Genomic DNA, 21319 nt, shown 5'->3' on the forward strand with positions numbered 1-21319 from the left:
CAATAAAAAAAACAAACTGTTTCATAATAAAACATTGACACCTAAATATTATAGCCTATGCAAACACTATTATTATTTCAAACACATCCAGCGATGTGGTTGAAGTATCACTAACATATTTATCATTGCTATTCATGCTGATTAGCATCTCTATCATACATGATCATTAGCTCAAAAATACAAATTGTACACACATCATAAATTGCACAAAACCCAACCACCAACTCTACACATAAACTCTGTATCTTCAAAGTGATAATATTATTCATTAATTACCTGATTAGTTTAATATTCTAATGCTACAGTGAAATTTTCGATACTTACATCCAGTTACACATTGCATATCTATAGTTAACTCTTAAGACCAATAGTTAGAAACTATATTGACAAACTATATAATCAATTATAAATCCCAAACAAAAGAAAGCAATCACATTTGCAATTATCAGTAAAACTGTACTATGTTGCATACATGAGCAATTTATACTTACTAATTAAACTATTAAACTAAACTGCATGAGTTTCTATTAATATCAGATTTTAGCACATTTACAGTATCAAAGGCTTATTCCATAATATGAATTATAGACGATTAAGATTGCCCTAATTAGAAATCGTATTGTATTATTTCAAGCCCAGTCAATAATGGACAATTAGCATTGAACAGACTTACGTTTCGCTACTGTTCGGTAATAAGTAATCTTACGTAGCAAATTAATATAATAAGTGAGTTGCTAAGTACAATATGAAGGTTAATCAAATTCGCATTGTTGCAGTGAAGCTAAAGTGTATACTAATGAATTACAATGTCCAAGATCGATAAAGCAAGCAAATATTTCAAACTTAATAACATATGATATGATGACACTTCCAGTATAGTGAGAAGTTCATTATACGATAAAACACATTATAGTAAATGTTACCTGTAACTTTAATATTAGAGTGAGATGCTTTTAGCAACGATATGGTATTGTAATAGTACTTGCAATGTAATATAGTTATTAATATAATTGTGAAATAAAAGGGTCCAGAGGTAATGGATATAATGAAGGTTATTTCAGTATAGGTATTGCATGATCTATTCCAAATCATGAATATATCGAGCTAACTGAGAATGCACTAGTTATTTAGGTTAATATCAGGATATTTGATACATGAAATTATTATAATATTTATATTAATGAAACAAATAATCGTGAACATGTCTGTTCATGATACTGCAGTGAAAAAGGCATTAGTTCATGGCATTTACATTATGGAAGAAGGCAATACTGTTTCAACTATGATCTCTCATATAACAATATGTACATTTATATGAATTTATTCATCTGTATCATTCTATCAAGCATTGTAATGCTAACCAATACATCGTGACGACTAATGTCTATATTTCACGACTGAATTTACCGATGTAGTTGTATACTCTGTTTGTCATGCCACAATAGGCTGATGGCCTCGATTTTACCAAATCGGCATATGTGCTAGTCAGTGTGTCAAGGTACCCAATGTTCCAGATACAGCCCACTCCGCTATATCGGAGTTCTTACAGCATAATTCCTCATCTACTGGTATGATGATGTTAAACTTCTATAACGATCGCTGCTGGTCTATCAGACCTTCTATAAAAAAGCTTGTATTGCATTGTTTCTTATTTAGTAGATGTACTGCTATGCATCTTCATTTATACTCTAGCCATGACGGCCAGATCACATAGTCAGAGTTAAATGCAGATTCGATCCTGTATTCGCAACAATCGGAGACACTGGCTGATCAAAGAAGCGTCTGCACGTTCCTACGTTTAGCATGCACCAACGCAGTGTGACGGCATCTAAGTATAGAGGTGATGTCTGAGCGCCTTTACCTAGCTGATTACGTCGGGCTGTGAGACACTGCTCCTGTACAGTGAGGATTCAGCTGAGAGAAGCATTTATGCGAGGGAGACGGTAGCGAGTATTTATGGGATCAGTTTGTTACTGACTGCGCTTATGCAGTGAACACACGTTACTGTCTACTTCGAAGGAATCATTAATGACATTCTCCGACTGTTAGTCGTTACATTTAAGCAATAAAGTCTTTAAATACAGAAACTTGTGATTTGGCTGCAGTCATGTAGCTTTTTCATGTCTTATTAGGCATGTGCAGATGCATGAATCATGTGATAGGCGTAACTGTACAGGTATTTAGATGTTAAGTAACTTGCTTCTCCAAGTAATCCGCACTGTCTTGTTTAGACTCATATATTTAGAATTGAGCAGTAATAATGTGAGATGTTAGACATTTTTCATGACTTATTGCAATCGAGCTAACTGAGTAATTGCAACTTGATTAGAATTTTAACTGTAGTTCTCATTAATGTGTCTATTCAGTCTGGAACTAGTCTCAGATATATGATATACAGATACAACGAAAACTTCTTAAACTTTTTTTAGTCAGAAGATTGAAGGTTGATGCCTGGGACTCTGTCGGTTAGCTAGCTGCTATTTAAGCTAAATTTAAAGAATAGCTTTTTCTTATTATAATCTTCTATCTTCCATTTGCTTTTGTTATAGCAATGTTTCAAATCCTTATGAATACCCTTCTTGCCATACTGCAATGTGAATTTATAGATCTTGCGGTTAACTTTGCTGTTAACATCTGTGGTTAAAGCTCTCTTTAAATTATTAAAATTGATTAGCTTTATCTCGCACTCTTTGATCTGGCTTAAAACTCTTCAGACCTGTCAACAGTAAATCTTTGTTTTGTCCAATATTAAACTCTCAAATTTAGTCATCAAAGTTAAACTAACAAATTTTTTGATAACATTTAATTGACTAATTAACAGTCTTTGGTTTTTAATTGAAGCTGATTTCCTTTCATCAATTTAACCGCCTGTTTTATGTTCTTAGTCTGATCCTGGAAACTTCTTCTAGTTGTTGTTGTTCTTCATATTCTACTTCTTCATCTTCTCCTTTTTGTTGTTGTTGTTCTTCTTCTAGTTATTCTACTTCTAGTTCTTTTTGTCCTTCTACTTATTGTTCTTCTTGACCTTCTCCTTGTCCTTTATTCTTCTTCTCCTCCTCCTTCTTGTCCTTCTTCTCCCTTCTCGTCCTTCTTTCTTCTTCTTCTCCTTCTCCTCCTCCACTTTCTTCTTCTCCTCCTCCTCCATCATAACATGAGCGTTGTCTTTTCCCAGGCGCCCTGAAGACGGACCACACGGAGGTTCTTCTCTCCGCCGACTTCACCGGCGCCATCAAGGTTTTCGTCAACGTCAAAAAGTACTGAGCTCCTCGTCTTCGTCGTCTTCGTCTCTCCTCCTGAAGACGAAGGACGGCCCGTCGCTACCCGATGGTCACCGCTCCGAGACGAAGAGCCTCCTGTGGCTCCTCCTGGAGGAGGACAGGGACCCTGAAACAAACTGACTGCGTTACGGACGAGGTGTGATTCCCCGTCACATTTAATGATCATTATTTTTTTATCTTTAATACCAAGCAACTGTGAACGGTTTGGCATCAAGAGGAAGAAGCAGCAGCCAATAAGAGTCGAGCAGCTTACTAATGTTTTTTTCTGCTTTTCATATTTCAGATAATTTAAGTGTCGGTGGAATGTGTCTTAAGAGATGAAAATCTGTGCCTAATGAATCTAGATCGTTTTTTCTAAAAATAAATATTCAACTCAAGCCTTCCTCTAAAATATATATATTAACATTTATATATGTTAATATATATATGATAATATATACATTAATGTTAATATTACTGTATATATATATACATTAATATTACTGTATATATACCACGTGAGCCGATGACCTCAGATCTACGGTACGGGTTATTGATTCGGTATCAGAAACTGGCTCACGAGTATTTTTTTTGATAAATTCAATGACAGCACATTTCATTCTAAATATTCTGAACATTCAGGTGTAAACTTTTGTAAACAACCAAATGCGCCATTAATTTCCTCAATAAACAAACAAGATGGATGTTTGAGTGTATTGATACATGTCACACACACACATCACCAATAGTGATTTATTTTAGTTTCAGAACTTTCCAGCAACATTTCTAGTCTTCATTTTTAAAAACAAACATAAAAACAAAAATATATATAATTAGTTACAGTGTTCAAACTTCATCATACAAAAAAGAAAAGAGGTGCCGAGTCTTTGCGTGGATGGTGTACGGGGTCGGGAGAGAGTGAGGAGGTCAAAGGTCGTGGCCCAGGGTCAATGTTTGCTCTTCTTGGCCTTCTTGTGGGAGCGATGCGGCGACCGAGAGCCGGAGCGCCCCGTCCTCCGGTCCGGAGACGGAGAGCGGGAACGCTTCGACCACTTGGGAGAATGTGTCCTGTGAAAGAAGAGAGGAATAAGAATGGAGGACAAGAAGACGGATAATAAGGAGAAGGAGAAAAAGGACACAAGAAGAAGGACAGAAAGAAGGAGAAAAAGAACAAGGACACGAAAAATGAGAAGAAGGACACAAAGAAGGAGAAAAAGGACGAGGACAAGAAGAAGGAGGACAACAAGAAGGAGAAGAAGAAAAAGGACAATGAGAAAGAAGAAGAAAGGACAAGGAGAAAAAGGAGAAGGAGAAGGGTTGAACTCTCGATGAATGCGACGAGCTCTCAAACGTCTCGCTGCTCTCACTTCGACGGGGAGACGCTCCTCGACCTCTGGCCGCGGTCCTCGGGCTCTCGGCTCCGCCCCCTTCGCCGGACGCCGTCGTCGCTCCTCTTGCTCCGGTCTTTGTCCCGCCGCTCGTCTTTGGCCTTCTCTTTAGACTTCTTCTCGCTCTTTTCTTCGTCTTTTTCAAACTCCTATTGGTGAGAAGAAATAAATCACAAAGCGCATCGAGGCTCGTTCGTCTTTCACCCGTCGAGACGCCACACGGAACCTTCTCCTTCCTCACGTGACCGCCAGAGCTTCACTGCTCCCCCGACTACATCGTTATTACATCGTTACTGCAGCTGTGCACCGGTACGTCGCCCCCTACAGGCAGAGGAACGTTTAAAGGTTTTATAGAATCTGTTTCCTGTATGGCCAAAGCATCCAGGGCGTGTTTACCTCTCCTCTCCTGTAGGGGGCGCTCTGCGTCTGCAGTTCCACTCCAGGGCTTTTTGTTTTCTACTGATCTATCGACTCGTAGAGTCTAACTCTAATGAGCTGTTCGTTTGTTTTGCCCCACACACACGTCTTGATCAAAATACATATTTTTATTACATATTAGTGACGGTTTCATTTAATTTGTGCTCGACAGCAGAATAAAAAAAATAAAGATGCAGATGGAAGAATAAAGGTTCTGAAATGGTTCTTTAAAAGGCTTTGTGGTTCTACTGAAGAACCATTGTTTCATTTGAGACACCTTTATAGGTTCTTTAAGAACTCTTTAAGGAAATGGTTCTTTCAAGAACCCTGGTTTTAAAGGTTCTCTGTGGAACCAGAAATGGTGTCTTAACAATTTAAGGAAACGGTTCCTTAAATAGTTCTTTAAAGAACCTATAAAGGTGTCTCAAAGAACCTTCAAAACATGGTTCTTTAAGACACCTTTAAAGGTTCTTTGGAGAACGATATAAGGACATTGTTCTTTAAGGAACCCTGGTATGAAAGGTTCTTTATGAAACCAGAAATGGTGCCTTAAAGAACTGTTTTTAAAGGTTCTTTGGAGAACTATTTAAGGAAATGGTTCTTAAATAGTCATCTAAAGAACCTATAATGGTGCCTTAAAGAACCATTTTTTAAGGTTCTTTGAAGAACCCTTTAAGGACATTGTTCTTTAGAGAACCCTGGTTTGAAAGGTTCTTTGTGGAACCAGAAATGGTTCTTCTATGGCAGGGGTGGCCAACCAGTCAGAGACTAAGAGCCACATTTTTTACTGTGTCACCGCAAAGAGCCACATCATACACATATGTGTGCGCGCGCACACGCACACACACACCTCTGATCAGCCAGATTTGTTGTAAATGTCACACACCAACATGATAATGACAGAAATGGACTCCTACAGTACTAAGACAACAGGTCTGTCATGTTCAACAATGAACATTGTGTACACTGTCTCACGCACACACACAAACACACATTATCTCAGTTCAACCAAGTCCACAAACAAAAATAGAATAATTTACAATAGCATTTTTCTTTTACTATGCATGTTGCATAGTGGGACTTATGGGATTCCTTGCCTTGAACAATCCTCTTCAAATCTGGCTTAATTCCGTTGTTGCCACTCGAAGCAATTCCTTCACATGGTGTCAATCAGAACAGGTGTCCGAAAATCGAACGGTGCACTTGGGGGGGGGCTGGAGTAATCAAACGCCCACCAATAAACCACTTTAGCCTAAGAGAGTGTTCGACATTCGGATGCGGTTCTCCCGCAACGCTGCTCTTACACCGTGTCCGCTGAATTGAGGCGGCTGGCGAAAGCGTCACCGTAAACTACTTTAGCCATAGTGCGGGACATCCAGCTGCCCATAATGCGGCGTTCATGGCGTAAGTGCAGTGTTTGATTTTCGGACACTTTCATTCGCGTAACCCACCGTAGAACAGCCCGCTCGACATTCGGATGTGGTCTTTCCGCGTTTGGCCCACGAGTTTGAGACCCGTGCCCTACTGGGAAACTTTGCGTTTTTTTCATCTCACGCATGCGCGTTTGACGAAAAATACCGTATTGAACTCAAGCATAGCGAACACGCACATACAAAAAAACACAAACTTAGATATGAACGTAAGAGCCGCATGACACCAGGCAAAGAGCCGCATGAGGCTCGCGAGCCGCGTGTTGGCCACCCCTGTTCTATGGCATCACTCTGAAGAACCATATTCGGTTCCAGGTGTCCCCTCCATGGTTCTGTGTGTACATTAATCCCCTTGAGGGGTTCAATTCAAACGTGGCTCACCTTCTGCAGCAGTTTGTTCCGGTAGTGCGCCACCTGCTGGTGGAGGCTCATTCCAGACTTCCTCGGCCTCTTGCCGGATTCCAGCTCATCCTGGGTCCTCATGACCTTCACCTGCGTCCGACACATCGGGAATCAGCGCTGCGCATTTATCAAGTGACATATTTAATGTGGAGTCAAATGAAAAACTGACGTGAGGGAATCAGAACGAGCCGATAAGAACGAATACACCGAATAAAACTCTGAAGGAAACTATATTTTAATCGCCTCATCCTACCCAAGTTAAATTTTGTATATTTGTGTCATTGAAGCGGTTGAGTCTCGGCTAATATAGAACCGTAACGCCCCGGCCCCGCCCCGCGGACTCGCCTCCAGCTCCCTCAGCCGTTTCCTCTTGCCCTCGGACATCTGGAAGCTCTTCAGGGAGCTCTGGAAGTCGGCGCTCTCGTACTTGGACGACCGGCTGGAGTCGTCGCTGCTGTCGCTCTGAGAGTCTTCGTCCTTCGAGTTGACGCTGAGAGGAAGAGGAGGAGAAGAACGACACGTGTTCAGACCGTGGGACGGTTTACTGTGTGTGTGTGTGTGTGGCCTCACCTCACGGTCACTTCGTCCTCAGTGTTGGGCTCCACCACTGCGTCCCACTTCGACTCCGTCTTAGCTGAGAGAAACAAGAAACATGAGCGTGAGGATCGATGAGACGTACGATACGACGGACACGACCGCTCAAAGGTTTGAGGTCACCAGACAATCTGGTGTTTTCCATGAAAACTCACTTTTATTTATCAAATTAATTGCAAAATTAATATAAAATATAGTCACGATATTGACGAGTTCATAAATAATGATTTTTATTGTAAATATTAATGTAGTTCTTGTGGCTCAAAGGAAGGCCAGTGTTATAGCTTCTCTCACCAGCATAACTGTTTCCAGCTGCACTCACATAAAAAGGGTTTTCAAGGGTTTTCTACCCCTCCGTTAGTCTTCTAAGGCGATTTTATTCTATTTTGGGCGGCTTTAGCTCAGTGGGGTAAGAGGGCCGTCCTGCAACCGCAGGGTTGTGGGTTCGATCCCCGCTCTCCCCATTAGTTGCAAGTCGAAGTGTCCTTGAGCAAGGCACTGAACCCCCAGTTGCTTCCCGGGCGCTTCACCGCAGCCCACTGCTCCTTAATAACCAAGGATGGGTTAAATGCAGAGAACTAATTTCCCCTTGGGGATTAATAAAAGTGTATATTCTATATTCTATTCTAACACAATGTACCATTAGAACACTGGAGATGGGCCTCTACACACTATGTAGAGACTTCATTAAACACCAGAGAATAGTCATTTACACATTCACTATGTAGAGAGTATTTATGATTCATTTTCATGGTATCTTCATTGAAAAAACAGTGCTTTGAAAAATAAGGACATTTCTACGTTTTCTTTCTCTAAGTGACCCCAAACGTTCCAACGGTCGTGTTCATCTTTACATCTTTACCTTGAGAAAATGTCCCAGTATCGGTCATCTTCTCCCATTTGGACAAAGGCACTCTGGAGAGAGGGACGCTGCTCTCCTCCACTGAGGAGGAAAAGAACAAAGAGACCGTGAGGACGAGTGGATCAGGGCTCACGTGTGTTTAAAAAAAATCCCTCACGAGAGGCTGGACTCATCCGGTAAAACTCGAGTGGGGCGTTAGTTTACTTAATGAATTAAACGGTGGACTCACGGGGCATTCCATCGATGTCGTCGATGGCGACGCCCAGGGGAACGCCGTCGATGTCGTCCACGGGGACGCCGTCCAGAGGGTCCCAGCCCAGGGGGCAGCCGTCCAGGTCGTCGGCCGGCTGCCCGAGCGGCGCCGACCCGTCTCTGGGCGCGGCCTCGGTGCAGGAGGACGCCTCCTGGAGGAGGAGAACGTGTCTGAACATCTCCGTCGTGAACGGTGGTCGACGTTCATCGAGATGCGATGACGGAGGCGCGTCCGGCTCACCTCCGGCGCCTCCTTCACCTCCTCCGCCGCTTTGGCGAAGCCCAGGAAGATGTTCTGGAGGTGGATTAAAAACGGCTCCGGGTAGATGGCCCAGTCCTCCCAGGCCCGGAAGCAGCTCGTCACCTTTTGCTGTGAAGAGAGGGAACAACAAAGGATGTTGTTGTTGTTTATCGAGGTGAATGGTGTTGTTGTTTATAGAGGTGAATGTTGTTGTGATGTTTATTGAGGTGAATGTTGTTGTGTTGTTTATAGAGGTGAATGTTGTTGTGTTGTTTATAGAGGTGAATGTTGTTGTGTTGTTTATTGAGGTGAATGTTGTTGTGTTGTCACCTTAAACTGCTCCGCCTGCAGTCGGGCTTGAATGTTTTTATGAGCCGCGTTAAGATCAACGAAGATCTGTGTTAACTTGGTTTCAAAACTGGAAAGAAGAGACAAGAAAAAACACTTTAAGATTTAATATTGAGAAGAAATTAATACTTATGTTATAGGGAAGAAGAAGAAGAAGAATAAATTAAAGCTGGTATCTTACTATTTACGGTAGTACGAGGCTCCGGCTACTTTGGCACATGAATTGTGTAAAATGTCGGAGACGAGATATAATCTGGCGATCTGAGGAAAAACAACCAGAACAATCCAAAAGTGATTAAATGAACTTCACACAGTTCACAAAGACGTTCAGAGGAACCGTTAAGAATCCAGAGACCTTCTTCTGGAGGGGCGTCTGCAGCGAGGACAGAGACTCCGTGATGTGACCCACGACCTCCTCGGCGGCGTCGGCCCGCTCCAGGCAGAACAGCATGGCGCTGGCCACGCGCCCCCTGCTGGGCGACAGCTCCTGGAGCAGCGCCGCCAGCCGCAGCTTGTGCCTGAAGGAGAACACAGGTTCAGGTTTAGAAGGCCGGAGACACACAGGTTCATGTTCAGAAGGCCGGAGACACACAGGTTCAGGTTTAGAAGGCCGGAGACACACAGGTTCAGGTTTAGGAGGTCAGAGACACACATGTTCACGTTTAGGAGGTCAGAGACACACAGGTTCATGTTCAGAAGGCCGGAGACACACAGGTTCAGGTTTAGAAAGCCAGAGACACACAGGTTCAGGTTTAGAAAGCCAGAGACACACAGGTTCAGGTTTAGAAGGCCGGAGACACACAGGTTCAGGTTTAGAAAGCCAGAGACACACAGGTTCAGGTTTAGAAGGCCGGAGACACACAGGTTCAGGTTTAGGAGGCCAGAGACACACAGGTTCAGGTTTAGGAGGCCAGAGACACACAGGTTCAGGTTTAGGAGGCCAGAGACACACAGGTTCAGGTTTAGAAGGCCGGAGACACACAGGTTCAGGTTTAGGAGGCCGGAGACACACAGGTTCAGGTTTAGGAGGTCAGAGACACACAGGTTCAGGTTTAGAAGGCCGGAGACACACAGGTTCAGGTTTAGGAGGCCAGAGACACACAGGTTCAGGTTTAGAAGGCCGGAGACACACAGGTTCAGGTTTAGAAGGCCAGAGACACACAGGTTCACGTTTAGAAGGCCAGAGACACACAGGTTCAGGTTTAGAAGGCCAGAGACACACAGGTTCACGTTCAGAAGGCCAGAGACACACAGGTTCACGTTTAGGAGATCAGAGACACACAGGTTCAGAAGGCCAGAGACACACAGGTTCAGGTTTAGAAGGCCGGAGACACACGGGTTCAGGTTCAGAAGGCCAGAGACACACAGGTTCACGTTCAGAAGGCCAGAGACACACAGGTTCAGGTTTAGAAGGCCGGAGACACACAGGTTCAGGTTTAGAAGGCCAGAGACACACAGGTTCACGTTCAGAAGGCCAGACACACAGGTTCACGTTTAGGAGGTCAGAGACACACAGGTTCACGAGAGACTCAACACGCATCAAAATACATGTACCGGCGTCAGAAACACACCCTGGCAAAACTGCCCCTAAGGAACGTAATGTTGCCCCTGATGTCACAAGGGGGGCAACAGATGCCCAATAATAATAAGCTAGTTTAAGAGTGTTTTCTTGTTCTTGTTGTGTGTGTGTGTGTCCTATCTGTATTACCTGTACGAGGTAGATACACACAAAAATCAATAAATATATTTTTTAATTATGAAAAAACTAAGAATTAAGTTATAATTGTTAATAGTTGTTTACAAAAAATGTGATAACCACAAAGAAATATTATTATTGCTCATATAAAGTGCCCCAATTTCTTTTTAAATGCTCCTGGGTTTCAGTCAGTGGGGGTAAAAACTTCTCCCTAAATAAAAAAGTAACCGTTCTCCCCTGACTCGAACGCTCTGCCGGCCGGACGCACTCACTCAGATCTGAGCTGGCCTTTCTTCACCTCCTCCTCGGGAGGCCTGTCCTCCTCCAGGTCGGCCTGCTCCTCATCTCTGTCGGAGTAGCTGTTGATGATGGGGGGCCTCCACATGGAGCCGGCCCGGAACATACGGAAGTCTGCCGTCCTCCACTCCGTCGGGGACTGTCCCTGAGGGGAGGGAGGAGAATAGAAACATCAGCTTTTAAAAAGGAGTAAAAGTGTAGAAAGATTTGGGGCGTGACTCCCGACAACTTTAACTTTTTTCCCCTTTTTTCCTCTACTTTTTGAGAGTTGTTCCTAAGCCGATGTGAGGTCAAAGGTCAGGGATGTCGTATGTGTACAGATTGTAAAACCCTCTGAGGCACATTTGTAATTTGTGATATCGGCCAATATAAAATAGACCGAATTGATATGAGATTAACCGGTAAAGTAGAGAACGGCGTTTACTTCTTCAAAAAGGTCAAATCCTAAAAGTCTGAGGGCCCAAAGCGTTGAAACCGTACCTGCAGGATGGAGAACAGTCTCCAGCGGTAGTACACATGATCTTGGCTTTTGTTGTTGAAAAGAAACCTGAAACAAAAAATATATATATATTTGCTCATCAAATATGCACCGAGGTCACCGGAAGGTCGACGCACACACGGCCAGGTGCGGCGGCGCCTCACCTGTAGTCCGGGTTGCTTGTCTCCTTGTTCATGATCACGGCTTCGAACACGGGGCCCTCGCGCACCACAAACTCAATCATCCTGTGGATGAGGAACAGGAGGTTCCTGCAGGGAAGAGAGGGGCGTGTCAGGAGGCGGGGTTTGCACAGCAGGGGGGGGGGGGGGGGTCAGTCACAAGGCTGAGATCGCTAAGCAGCCTCTTCACGCTGAACTAGTGGCGCATGCAAGAACTGCAGGCTGACTGCCAGATTCAATGCACTTCACCGGCAACAGTGTCGACATTTTTTACACTTTTTTATATAAATATTGACCGTAATAAAAGAAGAGTCCGTGTCCTCTGTGCAGTGCGTCAGCTTACGTTAATGTTCCTGGGTCACTGTGTCCATGGAAGGGGTCAAATAAAAATCACACAGCATCGAGTCACTGGATTTTTAAGATATTAAAAGCCCCAATCATATATCGCCATTTGACCTTAAATTGTAGAAAAAGGTTCCACCGACACCACTTGAGAATTTACCCGCGTCTTCAGCATCGGGGCGATGTAGAGCGGTTAGTGTGTGATGGGGCTCTCGGTGTGTTCATGCACCTGGTATGTGTGTGGGAGATAACAGCGTTGCAAGGTGAGACCTTGATGTTTACGCAATGCCCTTAAACCTGAAGCGGCACTTTAGTTTAGTTTATGGCATCTTACTCGGGTTAAGGTTAACTCTATCTGCCTTCCAGCTGTATCGGTCTGCAGTGTCTCAGCCTGGCCGTGGGGCAGCGTCGGAAACACACCGGGGCAAAGGGCAAAACTGCCCCTAGGAAACATAATGTTGCCCCTGATATCCCTAGAGGGGCAACAAATGCCCCCATAACTTCCTCTAATAATTCTGATAATGTAATAGCGTTTTGTTTTTGTTCATTGGTGTGTGTGTCCTATCTGCATTATCTGTACTAAGTAGGTACACGTGAAAAAAATCTATAAATATCATTTTGAATTATAAAAAAAACTAAGTTATAATTGTTAAGTCGTTTAAAAAAATGTATAACAATAAATAACCACAAAGAAATAAGAACAACATTTAATATGATTGTGTTCTTTGTTGTGTGTTTCCTATCTGTATTGCCTGTACTAGGTAGTTACACTTAATTTCATTTTGAATTATAATTGTTAATAGTTGTTTAAAAAAATTTAACGACAAGAAATAACCACAAAGAAATAAGAATTGAATATGATTGCCTGATTTATGTTTCCCGTTTGTTTTTTATTCAAATAAATAGTCTTATTATTGCCATGTGTATGTTAATTGCTCACAGTATGTACGCCTAAATAAGTATATTTATTATTTTTTAACAATAAATGTTATTTCACAAGTTTCAAAAAGTGCCCCAATTTATATTTACGTGCTCCTGGATTTCAGTTAGTGGGGGAAAAAACTTTTTTAAATATGTAAATGTCCTTATACCAACCCGGGGCTGTTGGTATAAATCAAATGTCTCTTTGTCATTTATTAAGCCTACCGCTTTTCACAATAACACATTAATTATCTGGAGGTATTTGAAGCCAACTAGGAGCACATAGCGTCTATACAAGGGGTCATACTCATGTTGATTGGGTTTCCAGGACTTTAAACCAAATTTCCATTACCAAACATTTCGTGAAATCTCTGTGTGTAAATGACTTAAATGAATGAGACAATATTTTGATTAAAAGAATAAATATGTGTATATATATATATATGTTATTTCTTTTAATCAAACTCAGCGTAAATTAACATGTGAATATAACAAAAATTCCGTGCCTTTTTTTGGAAATACATTTTTTCTCACAGGACTTTTCCAGGCCAGGAAATAATCATTCAAAAAAATAATTCCATGACTTTTTCAGGTTTTCCATGACCGTACGAACCAGATATAAAAATAAAACTGCATTTATTGATTGTAAATCTGAGGCCCGTCTCCAATAAGAACCCAGAGGCACTAATAGCCCCGAGGACCAGAACCCTCCTTCCTGAATCTGTGTGGGTCACATGACACACTGGTGTTATTACAGCCCGTCAGTCGCAGTAGAGAAGAGTGCTTTGTACCTTTCGGTCGGGATAACCACTTTGACTACGGCTTCGGACAGAGTCTGTTTGTGAAGTCAAATAGTGAGAGTATTACAAAAAGAGTGAGAATACTTGTACAGATGAAACACTGCAGGATACATACAGCATAGAAAACGACGATAGCATTCATAGTCAGTGAAATGAAGGGGGGTGGGGGGATACAGTTTTTAGAATGCTAAACCAGCTCAGCGAATTTATCTAAAAGTATATATTATATTTACATATAATGTGAAACGGTTATGTTTCTTCTAATTAGCGCATGCATTTACCTCTGCAAACAACAAACACGCAACAACAACACGAGTCACGACGGCCGATCACATCGACTTATTCTGAACCCACTGCAGTTATGAATGTTTGCATTTAAAATGTTATATATTTTTTAGGCCAAATAACACATTTTCAGGGTGTGTTTATTTCAAATGCTGCATTCACACCAAAAGCGTTGCGAATATTGCTTGCGTGAGTTTCCTCGCTTGACTATTTTAGGCTTTTTCGCGCCATTCGCGCCTTCGAGGGGGCGAGGCTTAGAGGGGCGGGGCTTATCTCTGTGTCTTTGCTCCGTGGAAACAGTTATCATTTCATGCAAAAATAAATGAAGAAATACGTGTGGACACATAAATAGAAACATAATTTTGAAGAAATACAGAAATAGATTTATTTAATCATGTCCTGCTTAGGTATAACTTATATGTATTTATTTATACATATATTTAAGCATTTATTTATTTCTGTATTTATTTATTCAAGCATTTATTTATTTCTGTATTTATTTATACATTTATTTAAGTATTTATATATGTTTTCCTGTATTTATTTATTTAAGCATTTTTTTATTTCTGTATTCATTTATACATTTATTTAAGTATTTATTTATTTATTCCTGTATTTATTTAAGGATTTATTTCTACATATATTTAAGTATTTTTATTTATTCCTGTATTTATTTAAGCATATATTTATTTTTTCTTGGATTTATTTATTTTTACATATATTTAAGTATTTATTCCTGTATTTATTTATACTTAAGACATTTTAAGTCCTTCATCACCCGTAGGCTCACACAGCTCAGTGACTTTCACCTCTAGTCTGAATGTCTCTTCCAGCTCCACTAGAGCAGCAGTTAGATTCACCAATGGCGGAGCAGCTCGACTGATTGGCTTTCGCAACTCGGCGTCGGGTGAGATATTTCAACTTGAGGCGAAAGAGGCACATTTTCCGCTCGCGTCTGTGCGTTGACTTCGCTCATGGGCTCTACTCGCAACGCTTCTGGTGTGAACGCGGGAAAACCATCTCTCACGACTCATTTTCCTTAACGATATCGTGTTCTACAAACTGTAATTCCCGTTTCTACCACTATCTCAATAACATCCATCACGTGGGACTGAAACATGAGCGCCTGTCGTGCTATAAACACATTACAGAGACAACAGAATGGTCATGCAATCGCCCCGGAGAGACCGCGTTACCTTGTCGAGCTCTCCTTTGGACAAGCCGAGCGGCTTCGTGAAGTCGTTGCGGAAGCGATCTCTCGGCTGAGCGTTGAACGGGAGACCGGACTGGGGGGGCGGGGTGGTCCTCACCCCCACCGGGGTGTAGAGAGGCTGGGGCGGAATCCGAGCCGGTTTACCCCACCCGAGCTTCATCTCAAAGCCCATAATTAATTTACCTGGAAAAACATAAACACACAAGTCAGCGTTGAGCGTAACTAAACCTTTTGAGTCGTTCGATGGACCCGTCGATCAAACCGAGAGTCGGCCGTACCGTCGAGTGAAGACAAGGCTCTCTCCGCATCTTTCCGCGTCATGAAAGCCACGAAGGCCCTGTTGGAGGTCCGGAGGCGCTCCTCGTCCGTCCGGGGCCACATGATCTTCACGCTGGCCAGCGGGCCGTACTTACCGAACTCTTTGCAGAGAATCTCCTCGTTCATCTTTTGGAAGAAGAAAAGGAGGAGGGGAAGAAAAAACAACCGGTTAAGAGATGGACACTACCGTTCAGAAGTTTGTGGTCACCCAGACAATCTGGTGTTTTCCATGAAAACTAACTTTTATTTATCAAATTAATTGCAAATTGAAAATAAAATCTAGTCAAGACATTGAGGAGGTTATAAATAATGATTTTTATTGTAAATATTAATGTGGTTCTTCTTGTGGCTCAAAGGAAGGCCAGTTTTATAGCTTCTCTCACCAGCATAACTGTTTTCAGCTGCGCTCACACAAAAAAGGTTGTCAAGGGTTTTCTACCCCTCCTTTAGTCTTCTAAGGCGATAACAAAATGTACCATTAGAACACTGGAGATGGGCCTCTACACACTATGTAGAGACTTCATTAAACACCAGAGAATAGTCATTTACACATTAACTATGTAGAAAGAGGATTTATAATTCATTTAATGTTATCTTTATTGAAAAAAACAGCTCTGAAAAATAAGGACATTTCTAAAACTTCTTCAAACTTTTAAAGGAAAGTGTACATCCATGCTGAGCGTGCTTCCTCTTACCTTTGGGCTAATGCAGCTGATGTAGAGGTTGGTGGTGGTCGGCACCGTCAGGTCATCATATAAAGCTGTCGGGGGGGGGAGCAGGATTTAGAGGCCAGAATAAAATCTTCCACAAATAGAACCATGTGGTAGAGGAATTCTTACCGGACCGTCCCGATAACGGTGCGTCCAGTTCTCCAAATCCTCCTCCTCCCCCTCCTCCACCACCAGTGTCATTTTTCTTCCTTTTATATCTTTCCTCTCGCTCTTCTTGTATTCTGCATTTTTCAAAACATAATGACAGGTTTCAAAAAAAGATTTTGACTTATTGAACTGACACACGGTACTCGGCACGGACTCACAGCTTCAGCTCTTCTTTGAAGAGTTCCAGATTGCTCTTCTTCTTTTCATCGGACTTCTTTTTAAATGTCTATTAAAAAACATATTTAAAAAGTAGTCATTGTGGTTATTATTATTCTAATTAACCAAATAAAAGATGAATGTTTCATAGGGAGTAAAGTAGTGGTAATACTTACAGACTTTTTGCTTTCAGCACATGACACCGGGGAGCCATGCTGGGACACAGGGACAAACTTGCCAGCCGGTCGATAAAGTTTATTTTTCTTGAACTCGGCCGCTTCCTCCTCTGCAAAAAGTAATCAAACCGATCATCGAATACTGAATATACAACATGTATATAGGTGTGTGATCTAAAGTTTAAGTAATAGTAAGTTAGACCACCTTCATCAAGACCAGGACCAATACATTTAAGATAAAACGTGGCACATGCAAACCATAAACACTCTTCCAGCTGATCTGAAAGAACCCACATTCACATTAAACCATAAAAAATAAATGAAGATTACTCTTCGTTTACCTCTTTAATTGACATAAAACTGTATGTGTGTATGTACACTACCGTTCAAAAGTTTGGAGTCACTTGGAAAAAGAAAATAATGTATTAATTTACTTATTTTTCAAAGAAAAGCACAGTTTTTTTTTCTCAATAAAGATAACATTAAATTAATCATAAATACTCTCTCTACATAGTTAATGTGGTAAATGACTATTCTCTGGTGTTTAATGAAGTCTCTCCAGAGGTGTGTAGAGGCCCATCTCCAGTGTTCTAGTGGTACATTGTGTTATCGCCTCAGAAGACTAGCGGAGGGGTAGAAAACCCTTGAAAACCCTTTTTATGTGAGCGCAGCTGAAAACAGTTATGCTGGTGAGAGAAAATTTGAATAAGCCGTTAAAAAAAGATACGGGCGCTAATTTAAAACGGTGAAATATTTCACAGCTCGATATAAAAAATAACATTTCCAGTTCAATTTTTTTTCAATAATGGAAAATATAAACTCATAATTCATCTTTTGTCCAGACTAGAGCTGCAACTGACGACTATTTTAATAATCGATTAATCTGACGATTATTTTTCCGATTAATCGGATTTTAAAAAAGACAGTTAGATTAAACAATAGAGTATCTCAACACCAATTGTCGCAACACAGCATTAGTGGCGTGATAATCGCATGACACGGCGAATCGATAATGAAATTCGTTGCCAACTCTTTAATAATCGATTGTTATCGATTCGTTGTTGCAGCCCTAGTCCAGACATACCGTGCAAACACAGTGGAAGAGACTTGCGATGTAGCCGCGCGCTACATCATAATGCTAGCTTGAGAGTGGTGGCGTCTCGGCCGCTGACCTTTAGTCGCGTTCACGATCCCCCCGCGGACAAACGTTTTCACGCCGCTCTTCTCGTTGGTCTCAAACGACGCCAAGAACTCTTCAAAGACCTCCGCGGCCTTTTCCTCCTCCTGGAAATGTCACACAGAAACATGTTCAATATATATACACACACATATATATGTGTGTGTATATATACACATATATATACACACACGCGCATATACATATATATATACACACACATATATATATATATATATAGACACACACATATATACATGTGTATATATACACACACATATATATACACGCATATATATACACATGTGTATATATACACACACACACATAAATATACATATATATTTACACACATATACACGTATATGTGTATATATACACATATATAAACACACATACACACATGCCATTCATCTCTTGGTGCACTGTTTACCAAATTCACGACTCTTAATATTGGTGATCGTTTTTTAAAATAAATTTAAAAAGCACTAAATCACATCAAATACAATTTTAAATGTCGATTAAATGACTCTTTTTATTTTATTATAAAAGCCTTCACTGAGGTATACAAGGTATCTTTCTTGTTTGTGGAAACATTGGAACACGTGTTATTTTTAATGATTATAACGTGTCTTCATATTGTATTTTATATATTATTGTTGTATTTGTTGCTTTATGGACTCACGAGTCTGAAATAAAAGGAACGGATTCCCCAAAGCGCCATACCTTCTTCTTGAGCCCGTCTTGTTCTCTCCTTGAGAGCGGTTTGATCAGAGCGACAGCTTTTCCTTTTCTATCTGCCATGCTCGAACTGCAAACAACAACAATGAATAAATGAAGGAGAAACCCTTACTTTAATTAAAAAAGCAACAACAGTGACATCTGGCAAATATAATCTAATCAAACCGCTTTTGTTCTTTGACCACAAACGGCCTCTGTGTTGTTCACACGACTCCAATCCTCCCGTTACCAACTCGTCTTCCTCTCAGAGGAGCCGACGTCCTCGAAACATGAGCAACACCGTCGGGCTCATTGAGGGACACCAAATGGTGAGACACCAAATAGGAACGACAAATACAGAGACACCAAATAGGAACAAATAGCGAGATACCAAATAGGAACGACAAATAGCGAGACACCCAATAACAACAAATAGTGAGCCACCAAATAACAACAAATAGCGAGACACCAAATAGGAATGCCAAATAGCGAGAAACCAAATAGCGAGAAACCAAATAGGAACGCCAAATAGCGAGAAACCAAATAGTGAGACACCAAATAGCGAGCCACCAAATAGCGAGACACCAAATAGCGAGCCACCAAATAGCGAGACACCAAATAGCGAGATACCAAATAGCGAGACACCAAATAGTGAGAAACCAAATAGCGAGCCACCAAATAGCGAGACACCAAATAGCGAGAAACCAAATAGTGAGATACCAAATAGCGAGACACCAAATAGTGAGACACCAAATAGCGAGCCACCAAATAGCGAGACACCAAATAGTGAGACACAAAATAGCGAGACACCAAATAGCGAGACACCAAATAGCGAGAAACCAAATAGTGAGATACCAAATAGTGAGACACCAGATAGCGAGACACCAAATAGCGAGAAACCAAATAGAAACGCCAAATAGCGAGAAACCAAATAGCGAGACACCAAATATTGAGAAACCAAATCGCGAGATATCAAATAGCGAGACACCAAATAGCGAGAAACCAAATAGCGAGACACCAAATAGTAACAACAAATAGCGAGACACCTCCGTGGTCCTCTGAGGGACAGCCCCCCCCCCCCCCCAGCATGGACCCAGAGGTCCTGTTCCATTGTGCATCCTAGATGATCACATGTTAGTAGAGTCAATGTGAGAGGAAGAGAACAGAAGGAGCTGTCAAGACTTTAAAACACCACACACACACACACACACACACACACACACACACACACACACACACACACACACACACACACACACACACACACACACACACACACACACACACACACACACACACACACACACACACACACACACACACACACACACACACACACAGTGTAACTCCTCTACATTATGCATCGTTTACACTCAACACACGTCCTGTTCGGCCTCGTTTGTGTTTAGTTTGCAGACACAAACAGGTGTTTAAAAAATATATATATAATAATAATCACACAATTAAAGAAGGGGCCCTGGACTAGACGTGAGCTATCACTACACTATGCTAACGCGAGTTAACGTTAGCTTAGCTTGGCTACCTGTCGCCAACCTAAACCCCGCGTTCACCTTTACAGACAAGTAGCGCCGCACACAGCAGGTGTTTGTTTGTTTTTACCTGTAGAGCATTCACTCCCCTGACACCCTCACGACACCCTCACGACACCACGCAGAGCGAACCCCTTTTTCTAGTCGCCTGCACCCGGCTAACGGTCCGCCTCGACTAGCCTCTCAGCTAACGCTAGCTACCGCTAGCTACCGCCACGGTGCTCGTATTTTCTTCACGTAACGTTGTAACCCCGCGCGGGAGAGAGCACCGCACCGGACCGCGCCGCACGCACACGGCTCACCCCGTGAGATGAAGCTGTAACTTACAATGTGTGTCATGCTACTGCTTCACCATTTTTCTTTTTAGTTTCGTGGCTGCGACAACAAACACACTGAAGCTCCGAGGAGGCGAGACGTCTGACTGGAGGACGCCGGCTCGGGGGGCTCCGTGTCCGCGAAGGTAGTCGACGTGTCTCCCTCTGCTGCCGCTACACATAACGCGATGCAGGTATTTATTTATTCATAAATAAGAAGACGGTTACTTTTTCTCTCGTGGGGTGGTGGGGGGAGTTTTACTTTCTTTTGGGATGTGTTGTCAAGTTATTCGCGTGCTTACTGCTGCAGTTTAAGGAGGCGCGCGCGCCCTCCTCGTATTCCCACATGACGCGGAGGTCACCGCAGTTTGAGGTCCATCCAGGTCTTGGGAGTTTCTGATAATTATAATAATAATAATGTATTCACGTGGCACCTTAAAAAAAAAAAGTTTACACAAAGGGCTTTGACAAAGTGTGTTTAGTGGCTTTAATTTTATTTCATTTCTTTTCATTTAATTTTTTTATTATATTTCTATTTTATTTTAATAACACCATTTTTTTCCATTTATTTTATTTATTTTTGCTTTATTTCTTTTGGTTTTATTTATTTTTGCCAGCAAAGTAAAGC

At 41.8% G+C, this 21319-nt stretch overlaps 1 protein-coding gene across 1 annotated transcript; it reads right to left on the minus strand.

Annotated features, from left to right (window-relative positions):
- Positions 1-3994: 3994 nt before the first annotated feature.
- On the minus strand, positions 3995-20922 carry zgc:163098 (uncharacterized protein LOC100037380 homolog). The gene is made up of 24 exons (XM_056443950.1): positions 20705-20922; positions 18834-18918; positions 18103-18214; positions 16931-17040; positions 16757-16824; positions 16560-16672; positions 16416-16480; positions 15681-15846; positions 15386-15585; positions 13896-13939; positions 11827-11931; positions 11665-11731; positions 11160-11329; positions 9547-9709; positions 9373-9452; positions 9174-9261; positions 8844-8972; positions 8580-8754; positions 8351-8431; positions 7465-7528; positions 7240-7384; positions 6874-6984; positions 4625-4794; positions 3995-4325 (listed from the first exon to the last, which is right to left on the minus strand). Exons 2-24 carry the CDS (start codon positions 18909-18911, stop codon positions 4205-4207), a joined length of 2625 nt encoding a protein of 874 aa, XP_056299925.1. The 5' UTR covers positions 18912-18918; positions 20705-20922; the 3' UTR covers positions 3995-4204.
- Positions 20923-21319: the final 397 nt, after the last annotated feature.

Source organism: Pseudoliparis swirei, chromosome 3, assembly GCF_029220125.1.
Source record: "Pseudoliparis swirei isolate HS2019 ecotype Mariana Trench chromosome 3, NWPU_hadal_v1, whole genome shotgun sequence".
Taxonomy (NCBI): domain Eukaryota; kingdom Metazoa; phylum Chordata; class Actinopteri; order Perciformes; family Liparidae; genus Pseudoliparis; species Pseudoliparis swirei.